General features: G+C 44.5%; 1 protein-coding gene across 3 annotated transcripts in view; it reads left to right on the forward strand.

The window, feature by feature from the left end:
* Positions 1 to 14,008, forward strand: part of LOC144509285 (grainyhead-like protein 3 homolog) — a 102,729-nt gene that overhangs the window by 46,395 nt on the left and 42,326 nt on the right. For 2 of the 3 annotated variants that reach the window (XM_078237909.1, XM_078237911.1), the window contains exons 5-8: positions 3,396 to 3,460; positions 4,486 to 4,642; positions 8,376 to 8,487; positions 11,881 to 11,975. In XM_078237909.1, coding sequence (XP_078094035.1) covers positions 3,396 to 3,460; positions 4,486 to 4,642; positions 8,376 to 8,487; positions 11,881 to 11,975 — 429 coding nt within the window. The remainder of the gene's footprint in view (positions 1 to 3,395; positions 3,461 to 4,485; positions 4,643 to 8,375; positions 8,488 to 11,880; positions 11,976 to 14,008) is intronic. The other variant, XM_078237910.1, reaches the window with a different exon arrangement.

Consider the following 14,008-nt stretch of genomic DNA (forward strand, 5'->3'; position numbering starts at 1 on the left):
AGGGGCAGGAAGTTTGAAAGCTCAGCTACCAACATGTAAATTTGAAGAATTAGTGCGCACTTTAGTTTGTGAATTAGAATTTGACAATAGGAGAATCTGCTACTAAGTTAAATAAGAAATTGGAAGCTGAAGTTGCAAAGTGAAGTTATTTTCCCTACCAATGTTAGCTATATTCAGTTACTGCTGCCCTTCTGTTTCATGGATAGCAAAGTTCTCTTAAATTTAGTTGTCTTAAGTTTTACACTATGAAGCCATCTCTTGGGCGTCAACATGCAAACCTGTTGCTCCTAACACAGACTGATCCCACTGTGTGATTAAATCAGGGCCAGCAACGTAAAGCTTGCTCTAATCTCAGTCCCTGCATCAGAAGAACACGCTCTGTTGCACAAAGGTGTCATTTTACCATTTCCCATGCCAACAACCCCCAGGCTATTCTGGATGTGATTGCCATTTGGTGCCGAATAGAGTTCAATAAGGGACAATGCACAACACGAGCCCTGAATGCTAGATTCAGACCACTGTGGTGGCATGGTGGCACGGTGGCATGGTGGCACGGTGGCTCAGTGTTTAGCACTGCTGCCTCACAGAGCCAAGGACCCGGGTCCGATTCCTGGTTTGGGACACTGTCTGTGTGGGGTTTGCATGTTCTCCCTGTGTCTGCGTGGGTTTCCTCCGGGTGTTCTGGTTTCCTCCCACAGTCCAAAAGACATGCTGGTTAGGTGCATTAGCCATGTTAAATTCTCCCTCAGTGTACCCGAACAGGCGCCAGAGTGTGACGACTAGGGGATTTTCACAGTAACTTCATTGCGGTGTTAATGGAAGCCTACTTGTGACACTTACAAATAAATTTAAACTCACATTCATTTCAAGCAGAGCTATATCGTATTAGTCTGAATTGGATTTGGATCCAGGGCCCAGATAGGAAAGACCAAAGTTCAATCTATTAGCCCCCTCCCCATAGCCCTAAAATGTCTGCCACAGAACTGGGGAAAAGAGTAGGAGAAATACGTCATATACTCTGATGTATAGGGAACGGATGTTAGGGAACGGATTCTCTGACCTTGCCCACGGCTGGGATTCTCCAGTCCCGCTGCAGTGAACGGAGATTTGGCTGAGTGCTAAAGTCTCCATTCTCACTGGCAATGGTGGTGGTGCATGAACAGCTGGAGAATTCCGGTATTGATGTTCCATCAATGGTAACCATGACAATATCGTGCACTGGACTTTCCAAATTGAGGAGAGCGTGCATTGAAGAGGTTAGGGAGAGGTTAGGGAGAGCAGAACACTGTAAAATTTAAGCATCCACATAACCATTCAGTGGTATAATTTGAACCTTTAAATCCTTGAGCTTAACTTTTCAAAATACAATAAGACACTCATGCAATTCAAAGACTCCATGAAACAAAAGGCAATAAATGCCAATAAAATGTCTTGCATATTGCAGGTACTTCAAAATATATTTTCTTCCTAGTTTTTGTGTCCCTTTTGTCCTTTTTTGCTTCTGAAAGCATCAACTCATTTATGAGGTTCTGTTTCATGGGCACTCTTTATGAGTCGTCCCAGATAGTTCTGCTGGTCAGGGAGCTAGATGGCGGCACAGTGGCACAGTGATTAGCACTGCTGCCTCACAGTGCCAGGGACCCAGGTTCAATTCCAGACTCGGGTGACTGTCTGTGTGGAGTTTTCATGTTCTCCCCGTGTCTGCATGTACTTCCTCCCGGTGCTCTGGTTTCCTCCCACACCCTAAAGATGAGCGGGTTAGACTGATTGACCATGCTAAATTGCAACTTGGTGTCAAGGGTATGAGCAGGGTAAAAATGGGGGTTTATGGGGATAGAGCCTGGGTGGGATTGTTGTCCATGCAGGTTCGGTGGACCCAATGGCCTCCTTCTGCACTGTAGTGATTCTATGATATACATTGACTAAATCCAACACTTTCCTCTCCCAACAAGGATCTCTGGATATTTACCAGGAAGAAGTTTAACAACACCAGGTTAAAGTCCAACAGGTTTATTTGGTAGCAAAAGCCACACAAGCTTTCGGAGCTGCAAGCCCCTTCTTCAGGTGAGTGGGAATTCTGTTCACAAACAGAGCATATAAAGACACAAACTCAATTTACATGAATAATGGTTGGAATGCGAATACTTACAACTAATCAAGTCTTTAAGAAACAAAACAACGTGAGTGGAGAGAGCATCAAGACAGGCTAAAAAGATGTGTATTGTCTCCAGACAAGACAGCCAGTGAAACTCTGTGGGGGTTACAAATAGTGTGCCATGAACCCAATATCCCGGTTGAGGCCGTCCTCGTGTGTGCGGAACTTGGCTATCAGTTTCTGCTCAGCGACTCTGCGCCGTCGTGTGTCGCGAAGGCCGCCTTGGAGAACGCTTACCCGAGAACGCTTCTCCAAGGCGGCCTTCACGACACACGACGGCGCAGAGTCGCTGAGCAGAAACTGATAGCCAAGTTCCGCACACACGAGGACGGCCTCAACCGGGATATTGGGTTCATGGCACACTATTTGTAACCCCCACAGAGTTTCACTGGCTGTCTTGTCTGGAGACAATACACATCTTTTTAGCCTGTCTTGATGCTCTCTCCACTCACGTTGTTTTGTTTCTTAAAGACTTGATTAGTTGTAAGTATTCGCATTCCAACCATTATTCATGTAAATTGAGTTTGTGTCTTTATATGCTCTGTTTGTGAACAGAATTCCCACTCACCTGAAGAAGGGGCTTGCAGCTCCGAAAGCTTGTGTGGCTTTTGCTACCAAATAAACCTGTTGGACTTTAACCTGGTGTTGTTAAACGTCTTACTGTGTTTACCCCAGTCCAACGCCGGCATCTCCACATCATATTTACCAGGAGACAGAACTCTAGCCTACTTCCCTTTTTTCACTATCCAATGGATCTGAGGCCTGAGACCAATGTAAACATTTGGAATATTTGCCTGGGGCTCAGTTAATTCAACACAAGCCATAGATTGAACCTGGGACCTTTCCCACCCGGTTAGTTCAGTTACTCACTGCTTTAACTAGCTCAGTGGTAAAGCCTATCTTAAATGTGTCAATATGGAGCTGGGCTCTGTGATTACAATGCTACAAAACTGAATTCTCAATTAAGACAGCGACAACGTAAATCACCATTCTTATTTACTTTAAGCAACAAAACTTTCTCAATGAATGAGTTTATTGCCCTTGACCAAAAATTTAAGAGGAAATTAATTGGCGCTGGGAAGTTGGTTAAAGGACTCTATTGATTTGTTGGCTCCAACGCAATGCACATGGACAGACTTGGCCATCTGAAAAGGAAAGCACAAAGTGGACAGTGGAAAACTTGGGGAAATAATACTGTGGATGTAACAAATGTAACAATCTTTTCCATTTCTTTAAATAGGCCTTTCTTAATGATTTGATAAGACCATCCTGTGATGAGGAAAACATTACAAATAGTAAATCAAGGTAGGTATATTCCCTCTCAGTTTGCGCCATTAGGTCAAATATTTTTAAAGAAAGCCACTTTCTATTTTGTATTTTATGAAAACACTTCTTGTTAAGGGCTGGAATTCTCCAGCTGTTTACGCCGGCAGGATTTTCTGGTCCCGCCGGCAGCGCACCCACCCGCACAGTTTATCTGCTGGCATGGGGTGACGTCAATGGGAATTCCTATTGACAGCGGCGAGACCAGAGAATCCCGCCGCTAGCAAACAAGGCGCCACTTCCCGGCTGGGAGGCCGGAGAATCTCGCCCAAGGTTCGGCTATTGATGGGGTTGGTGTGGGAGAAGGATACAAAACAGAATATCAAACCCTCTGAGAGGTCTTAGTTACACAATGTTAGGATAGGCTAGATAAAGTATTTATGTGTTACAAATAATGGCGCTCTTTTAAAAAGTAAATGGAATTTCCAAATTGAACCCGGAACCTATTTCAGCGTTGAACAGTTTTCCATGAATCTTGTTCATTTTTATTTACCATTTGCAAGCAAAACTATTACAGTTCTGGATGTAGTGGGACTTTAACTGGGATTAATCACCTTGGCAAAATTTTCGTGATGCAATCAGTAAAGTACATGTTTCAAAGCAAATAGTGATTAGTAAAAGATTCCTATTGTCTTGTTCCGAGTTCCTACATCACAGCCATGAACGTTTGGCTAAGTGTGAATTTGTTTTAATCGACAGACTTTTCTGGTTTGGAGCTGCTGGAGTGAAGCTTTGCCCACTGCTTGTGCAGAGTGTATTAGAAATGAACAGAATTCACAAAATCCCCATAGAAACTGACAGGACAGAAGGAGGCCATTCAACCCCTTGTCTTGCTGCTGGCACAAACCTTTAAATAGTCAAAAAAAAACCACGTGTTGTCAGATGCCTGATTTAGGTTGCCAGCAGCCACACTCCCTCAAGGGAAGGTAAAATTCGAAAAAGCCACACCTGTGATGCTCAAAAAAATGACAAAATTGTTTTTACGATATGTTTTTCCTCATTTTAAGGGCGGATTTTGAATGTATGCTGGAAGGACCTAAATCTGTCAACCAGAAACCAGGGGAGGAATCGATGGGTTACCTCAACAAGGGACAGTTTTACCCGGTCACATTGAGAGCTGTGGAAGGTGACAAATGTCAGCAATTGCCCTCAACCAAAGTCCGAGTAAGTTGTTTTAGATTCTACATCTTGGCTTCATTAAGCTAGATTTTCTTTTGCACGGCTAGTGAAATTTGCTGTGAGCTGATATGTTTTCACACCGACTTGATCTTGTTAAATTGTTTATAAATTAGTATGACCATTATTCACATGGACACCAAATGTGCCCTCTTGGGATGGAGCCTTGCCAGCTGTGATTGCACATTTGTGTTTTCCACCCATTAATGTCGCGAGCACGTCAATGTTTAAACACATCTGGCTCTTTCCGAGCTGCAAGGATGTATGGACTGGACATATATCCAAATGAGACGTCTGCTTTTCATGGGGAAAGAAAAGGTTCCCAAGCAGTTTCTAATCGTTGGCAAACACACAATGTTACCATGCAGATCATGGCCGTTTCACATTATTGTGTTACTTTTACACAACATCCTTACAATGGAAATGACAGCTGAAATTCTCCGATGTTGTACGCCCTGTCACCGCTGCCGGCGAGAACAGAGAATTTAGCGCTCAGGCAAACCCCCATTTAGAGCAGTGGCGCCGGAGAATCCCAGCCGTGGATGAGATTGGAGAATTCCGACTGACACCTGGTCCAGAATCTTACCACCATTCGTGCAGGTGGGATTTTCCCATCCTGCCGCAGTGAACGGAGATTTGGCTGGCTACCAAATTCTCTGACCTCGTTGCAGTGGGAGCGTGGCATGAACGGACAGTAAGATTGGGCCCCAGTGACCTTTTTTCACCCCATCAAAAAGAGGGTTTTACCAAATACTGATGACACCCCTCTCATAAAGCAAGATCTACGCTTATATACCACATTTATTGTGAAGCTCCTGTATTTTCTAAAGTAAGGCAGAGGGTTCAAATGTAGGAACATTTTGAATCAATTCTTTTACTCTGGTGAAAAAGAGTCACAGCAGATTTAAAAGCTAAGTGTGATGTGTCAGCACTCACAGGTCAACAGTTATATTTCTTAGCGATACTTCCACTTGCCCAGTGAGTAAAGGGAGGTCACCAGATGGAATCACATAAGTTTGAAAAGGAGCTTTTGCTAAGGCAACACATATGATGGGAAAGCAGCTTGGAGTGGAGGGTAGTCTATGAAGTAAGTCACTCGTGCCTCATCACGATTTAAGCAATCTCCATAATCCTGATGTCAAACAATCTTTTAGGTGTTATCTTTGTAGGGTTTTGTTGATTTTAATTTATCATTTGCAAGGAAAGTATCACAATTCTGGATGTGAATGCCAACAAATTTCTATCTGGTCTCAAGAAACCTATAGCTTTCTTAATTGGTGCTTTTTGTTTAAAATCTCCTGAAACAGTTCATTCAGTGCGCTGTTGTCTTGGATACTGTGGAGGAATTTATTACTCGGGCAAATCAGGCTATTGTAAACTATTGTCATAAACTGACAACTTCATAATTTAGGATTGAAAATAGAGTTTTACAGCATAGAGGAGGCCCTTTGGCCCATCGTGTCTATGCTGGCCTCTCTATTCTAATCCCATTTTCCAGCACTGGGTACATAGCCTTGTATGCTATGGCATTTCAAACACTCATCTAAACGCTTCTTAAATGTTGTGAGGGTTCCCACCTCTATTAGATTCCCATCACCTTCTGGGTGAAAAGGTTTTTCCTCAAATCCCCTCCAAATCCCCTTTACCTTACCTTAGATCTATGCCTCCTACCCCACCACCACCCCCCCCCCCACCCTACCCCCCCCAGGTATAGACTCCCCTACTAAGGGGAAATGTTTCTTCCTATCTGCCCTGTCTATGTCCCTCATAGTTTTGTACACCTCAATGTGGTTCTCTCCTCAAACTTATGGAAACTTTCCTTAGAGCAGTCTTCTCTGCTTTAAGCAAAACAGCCCCAGCCTAACCAGCCTCTCCTCATAGCTGAAACACTCCACCTCAGGCAACATCCTGGAGAATCTCCCCTGCATCTTTCCGAGTGCAACCACATCCGTCTTGCAGTGTGGCGACGGGCAGGATCTTCTATTGGAATGGTAACTGAATTTTTGCCTTCAGAAAGCAAAAGGTGCAAATGCTGGAGGTCTGCAAAGTATAAACAGAAAATGGTGGCAGCACCAAATGGTTCAGTCCATATTTGTGGAGGGAACAGATGATGATTGGGGTGGGCCCCTTTGAAGAAGGCCCCACACCCAAAATAAAAATGGGGCCGTTCTTCTCACAGGTGCTGTGTGTGCAGATTAAATTCAGCAAAGCATGTTGAAAGGTGGCATGTTTAAACTGTAAAGCTTCAATTTCTAAATTTGTGCTTTATCATCCAAAGGATCATCTGTAGTTTAGAATGTACAATGTACAGTTGCTCAGCATCCAATGTTATCAGAAACCATTTTCATTAGTTTAACCTGACAATGCAATAACACAATAACTATCCAAAGTCAACAGTGAGCGGTCATCGGTGATTAATCCGTTCTTTTCTAATATGAAAAGTTTGAGTTCACGCTCGTCCTCATTTGAAGAATGACAAGGACATCATCTGAAATTGGCTTTTCACATTTACAAAAGTTACGAGCAGTTTCACGTGAACTGTCTTCCCCAGTCGTTAATCGTGCTGTCGCCATGGCACCCACCCCGTTGTTTTCCTGTCTAAGCGCCAACGACGTGAAAACTGGAGTTAGCCCAGGAAATTCACGATTGCCATTGATTTCAGTGTGGCTAGCACTATGACAAATCAACCTCTCACTGCTTTGGCGAGGGTACAGGCAGGGTGGCTCAAATGGACACCATGGTTTTTGGCACCTTTTTAAGGTCTCTATGGTATAGACATGTCAGTACAAGTTTCCAGGAAATTCCAGACCATCAACATACATTTATATACAGTAGATTCACTCCAGGTATGAAACAAATGATTCACTAGGAAGCTTTCATCAAAATAAACTTTATTTAAGAGCACAATTAGAATATAGGAAAAAGAATTAGCATAACTTTTACCAATTAAAATATTTAGACATGGCAAAATACAATCCTTAACAGCTAGCTATCTCTGTTGTTCCAATGTAAAGCAATACCCCCCTCGACACACACCTTTCTTCAGAATTATTCAGCGCAAAACAAAAGTATGCTCATGTGAGGCTGGATTTTTAGCTTTTTAACAGGTCTGGACAGAGATCCAGACAGCAGTTTCCAAAACAGCAACTCTTAGAGAAAAAAACACGCTCAAACAGTTGAATCTCAAAAAAAGAGACTTAGCTCCTGGCAGAATCTAGTCTCCAACTTCAGAGAGGGGCAAAGAGAGGCACTGCTCTCTCTCAACTCCGCACGCAGCAGCTAAGCTTGACTATTCTATATAAGCCCAACTTCCGCAGCATATGACCATACCTGTCAATCATCCCAATGAAGCCCTACTCTGGGAAATCCCAAGGGAGAACAGCAGAGCAGCATTAGTTCGGATTTAAATCGACATTCTCACCATTAGAAGCAATTATGCTGCTGCAGCAACAATACAGGATAGACACAATGGCATTGACTGCATAGAACTGCTACAACAGACCCTGCACAAGAACATAGTTCAAATACATCACTTAAAGGCACAGTATCATCACACAATCACTAACACTTCCACATCCACCACCGAACTTAGACTTTGGTGCAGAAGATTACGCTCTGAATTCCAGTAACTTCCCAACCTATCCTTTGCTTGCTTTTTGAGGGTCTGCTTCAGAAAAGTGTTTCATCACGAAGTGATCGATTACTATCTTCTTCTATGTAGAGTATGATTATGGCTGTTTTTGACAATGCGAAGACTCCGGAGGAACAAGTGAAGTATTGGAAACATTGGCATTCCCGACAGCATACAGTCAAGCAACGGGTCATTGATTTTGGTAAGGAAATTGGTACCGTCATGGATATTGGGGACAGAATTCTCTCAAAAAATTCTAAGTGTTGAATTTGCATGAAAACTGGAGTAATTCCCGCTGTTTCCACAGAGAAGAACCTCCCACACTCTGTGCACTGCAGAGGCCACTGGCGTAAATATAATTAAAATTCAATGGGCGGGGCTATTCCCACCTGGGAGGCCAGCAGCATATTGCTGAGTGGGCCAGTGTGCATGCGCCAATCTGTCAGCGCCAAGATTGCCGTGTGCACAGTGGCCCCGCACCGCCGGCCTCCCGATTGCTGGCCAGCCCGATCATTGGCCGGCCCCACAATCCCGCAATGCTGGCTCTTCCACCCCCTCCCCCCCACGGCCCGATCACTATCTCAGCAGCTATTCCTGGGCCATCCCCGAACACCCCCTCCCAGCCCACCCCAATCTCCAGCCCCCCACCACCCCCCCACTCCCCAACCCCAGGATTCTCGGCCACCCCCCACCCTGCAATCCTGACCGCCCCCTGCCCAGCACTCCCGATCCCCCGCAGCAGACTGCCCCCCCGAATCACCACCCAGCCCGCCCTGATCACTGGCCTCCCTCCTTCCCCCACCAATCCTGTCTGCAGAGTGGCAGCGGAACCCCCACCCCCATCAATTGCCCCACCAGACCCCGCCCCCACCAGGCCTTTCCCCCTAGATCCCCCCATAGGCCATGCCCCTTGGCGCCACCCCATGCCCAATGGGCAGTGCCAAGGTGCACAGGCTGTCGCTGCCAAGGTGCCAATGCCCAGGGGGCAGCAGCCTGCCTTCTGACCCTCTGGGGGGCCCCGATTGCCCCTTCTTCACTCCAGCAGGGTCGGGCCACTAGTTCCCCGAAAGTGGGGAGCTATTGTAATTCCCACAGGAGTTAAATACTCTGGCTGGGGTTGGAGAGGATTGCGGGCCCGGAGACTTCAGTCCCGGCCTCACAAATGATATTCAAATAACATTCAGATGACTATGTAAATGGTCTTTGCACCTCCCCACTGATTTCCAGCATGGAGCAGATGCCGCCAGAAATCCGGCGCTGGGAGATGCTAGCGAGGCGCGAACGCAGCACGAACCTCACAAATCGACCGATACGAGAGTCTCCCGGACCGCTGGGCTAAAAAATTAACGCAGCGGGATAGGAGAATCGCAGCCCACATTTTATTTCCAATTCCTTTTCTTTCCTTTTTACTTTTTTTTGTTCCTGAAAATCTGGCAGAAATATGCTGAAAATGCTGATATTGTGCTGAGGACTAATATCAATCTTTACCGCACTAAAATTTAACATTAGCTGTCATTAATATTTATTGAAATGTTCAATATTCATTTCACCTGCGATCCATTAAAATCCTTTACAGAGAGGAATCCATTATGTTAGATTTGGAATGGGTCAATTGGTGAAGTGAAATGCATGGGAAAATAATTTAAGATGCTTAATAATATAGAACAGTCGTGACTTTTAGATTTAAAGGAAAATTTAAAGTCTAACTGGTGATTGGAGAATGTATCGCACAAGGAACTGAATACGATCTCAGCAAAGTACATGCCAGGAGCGTTATAGATGCCAGTGCTGTTAAGCGAAAGTGCTGCAAGGTGACACACTGCTCAATCTTGCAAAGTCAATTGATTCAAATAATCAGCAAAAAAATTCCCAGGATGACTTTAGCCTCACATCAACAGTCAGCCAAATTGTGCTGTAGAAATTCAGCTTAGCAGGCAAGTTTGTGAGGATGCGGCCACTGAAAGGTTAGATCAACAAGGACAAAGCTCAGGTGAAGCATAAACCCGAGCAGAAACCAGAATAGTACAAGCACGACCTGATGGGCTGAATGGTCTGTTTCTGTGCACATACAATGTAATAGGATGTGATTGTGGATTAATGGCTGTGTTGTGTAATGTGGTTCACTTGTTCTGCTAACCTGCAACCGCTGGCTGTAGGGTCGGGGGGTGTGAAAAGTCATTTTTCACTGAGGACCTAGACTTTTTCATTCTTGAGGCCGCCAGGCAAGGTGGAGGGTGTGAGGGGTCAATGGTTAAACAGTGTGTCTGCTGAATTCCCCACATAAATGGTTCAGACTAAGAAATCACAGACCTCAGTCGCTTGTGGGTTTGTCTAGAGGGAAAGGTGATGTTTCTGCCCTGATCAATGTCCGTACCAGAGGACTTTCCTGAAGGGTTAGGACAAGGAAAGGAAAGAAGGATTTAATGTAGAACTGTTGAAGGTCACAGCAGAGAAAAGGTCCGTTCAGCCCATCATATCTGTGGAGAGTCATACCGGCCTGAAACCTTAACTCTGCTTCTCTCTCCACAGATGCAGCCAGATCTGCTGAGTTTTTCCAGCATTTTCTGTTTCTATTTCAGATTTCCAGCATCTGCAGTATGTTGCTTTTATTTATTTCATCGGTGGAAGCGTTTTGTTAGAGCAATTCAAAATTAGTCTCACTTTTGAGGCACCCAGCATACTTTTATTATTAAAGTAGGAACCACATTTAAAAATGTATCTTAATGGATGGCTGGTGTTGGATTCACTAACACAATCAAATGGAATGGAGGTGGGGATGGTTGGAAACTTTGGGCTGTGAGGTATTATTGCCTGATATGCATTGCCCTTCCTGCTCCGCAGATACTGCCAGAGGCTGCTCCTCCCCCATCTGCCGCACGTAACTGATAACAGGATGGTAGTTCCAGGACTCCAGTGGATTGTCATTCCTGTTCATAGAATCATAGAATCCCTACAGTGCAAAAGCAGGCTATCTGGCCCATCGAGTCTGCACCGGCTCTCCAACAGAGCATCTTAACCCAGACCCTATCCTCTTAACCCCACGTATTTACTCCGCTAATCCTCCTAACCTACACTTGGGACACTAAGGGGCAATTTTACCATGTGCCGATCAACCTAACTTGCACATATTTGGAGTGTGGGAGGAAACCAGAGTACCCAGAGGAAACCCACGCAGACACGGGGAGAACGTGCAAACTCCACATGTTGCTGCCAGTTATTGGGGCTGCCATGGGCAAGTGGCAGTAGATCCCAAGGCCTACTGGACATCCCATGTTCTGATCATCAGGGCAGCTCTGCCCCTTTACCTGCTTGTGATGTCCTCAGGTACCTCACTGGCAGATCCGCCCCAGCACTGCTGGAATTCAGCAGCCAGACAATAGTGAGCTCACGCTTGGTGGTGAAATCCCACCAGCAAACTGTTGTCCATCAGATTACTGGATCAAGGTTCTGGTGGTCTCACAATAGCACTAAAAGCACCATCTTCCACCAGAACAACATCACTGGGAGCAGAATGCTGACATCGCTCTCAGAGGCTTATTTAGTTCATATTTCTTTACATGATACACGGCTTCATTTTATCCATTTGCTTTTATAGCAGATTACAAGGAAAGCAGCAACACAATCAGCTGTGTGAAAGAAGTGGCATTTAATGCTCTGTCCTTCGTCTGGGATACCAGCACGGAAGCAAAGGTAAAACTGGGAGATGTATGGGATATCACTGGGGAAACCCAGTCACCGACAATGATATTTACTAATTAACCGAGATAATACAGTACAGTGTCTCAAATCCCGCTGTCCAAAAACGCAAAGTTGTCTGAAAACTAGGCAGTTTTAGAATTAATTTTAATAGAGTAAAATAATAAAACATTAACTTACCTGGACAATTTGGCTAAACACTACACTGATGTGGTATGATGCCTGACTAAGTTACCCCCTTTGCTACTTGCGCGCTGGCCTATTTCCACATTCAGTAGTACCCTTGACCCCACCTGGCCCAGCTTGGTCCGAACTGCCAATGGTCTGGACCACCCAATCCGCAATCCAGCAGGTTCTGAAATCCAACAGAGTCCCAGTCGCGAGGTTGCTGGTTTTGAGGCGTTGTACCTGGAACCAATTGATCAAAGAGAAATGATGAAATTATTTGATAATAAATAGTTGATTTCTACAAGACACCCACCTGAATCTTAAGTCTACCAATCTATATGTGCCAGTCTGTCTCTCACTAGATTTATGTAATCCATTATTATTATAAAAGCAGTGCTGATGGATGTACTTCCTGTCCTTCACACTTCATTTCCTGTCCTCATATTCAACTATGATATGGAAATTCTATTTCAATCTGCTCCTGTTTCCTTCAGGTTTTGTATTCATAAAACAACAACAAATTAGCACCTCAGGTGAACAAAGTCTCTAATAGAAAAGAAAGCAAAAGCTAAGTCAATCACATCATTTATTAATCAATCCTTTTTAGCTATAATATTTCAGAAATCTGTAGCAGAGACAAGAACTAAACTAGAACTAGGAGGTATTGGAACTGGTCACTGTTTAAAAATAAGGAGTCACTCATTTAAGACAGAGATGAGATTTTTTTTGCTCTCAAATGATTATGGGCCTTTTCCTTGCCCATTTTTGAACTGATACAATGAGGCATTTTTAAAGTTCATTCATGGGACATCGACGTCGCTGGCTGGCCAGTATTTATTGCCCATCCCTAGTTGCCCAAGGGCAGTTGAGAGCCAGAGTGTTGATGTGGCTCTGGAATCATATAAATCCAGACCAGGTAAGGACAGCAGATTTCCTTCCCTAAAATTGCCCAGGTAAGTTCACTAAAGGACATTAGTGAACTAGATGGGTTTTTCCAACAATCGACAATGGTTTCATGGTCAACAGTAGATTCTTAATTCCAGATATTTTTTATTGAATTCAAATTCCACCAGCTGCCGCGGCAGTACTTGAATGCCCAGAACATTAGCTGAGTTTCTGGGTTAACAGCCTAGCGATAATACCACTCGGCCATCACCTCCTCTAATGGGGTCTGGAGTCAATGACTCCCAGGGCAACTCCCTCCTAACTGTATACCACCGTTGCCATTTCTGGTGGGTCTGTCCTGTCGGTGAGACAGGACAGACCCAGGGATGATGATGGTGGTGTCTCGGACATTGTAAGGTACAATTCAATGAGTGTGACTATGTCAAGTTGTTGTTTGACTAGCCTGTGAGACAGCTCTCCCAATTTTGGCACAAGCCCCCAGATATTAGTTAAGGAGAACTTAGCAGGGTTGAGTTTGTCATTGTCATTTCCCAGGCTGGGTGGCCTGTCTGGTTTAATCCCTTTTAGACTTTGTAGGGGTTTGATAGAGGCTCGCTGTGGATCTAGAGTCACATGTAGACCAAATCAGGTAAGGATGACAGATTTCTTTCCCTAAAGGGCATTAGTGAAGCAGATGGGTTTTTACAACAATCGATAGTTGCCATGGTCATCATTACTGAAACTAAATTTTTAAAATTCCAGATTTATTAATTGAATTTTAATTCCCCCCCCCCGACCCCCGTGACTTCAGTGGGATTTGTTAAAATTTAAATTTTATTTGTTAGTGTCACAAGTAGGCTTACATTAACACTGCAATGAAGTTGCTTGAAAATCCCCTAATCGCACACTCTGGCACCTGTTCCCTGGGCCTTCGGTTTACTAGTCTCAGTGACATTACCACTACACCACCACTT

This window comes from Mustelus asterias, chromosome 21 (genome assembly GCF_964213995.1).
Source record: "Mustelus asterias chromosome 21, sMusAst1.hap1.1, whole genome shotgun sequence".
NCBI classification, from domain to species: Eukaryota; Metazoa; Chordata; class Chondrichthyes; order Carcharhiniformes; family Triakidae; genus Mustelus; species Mustelus asterias.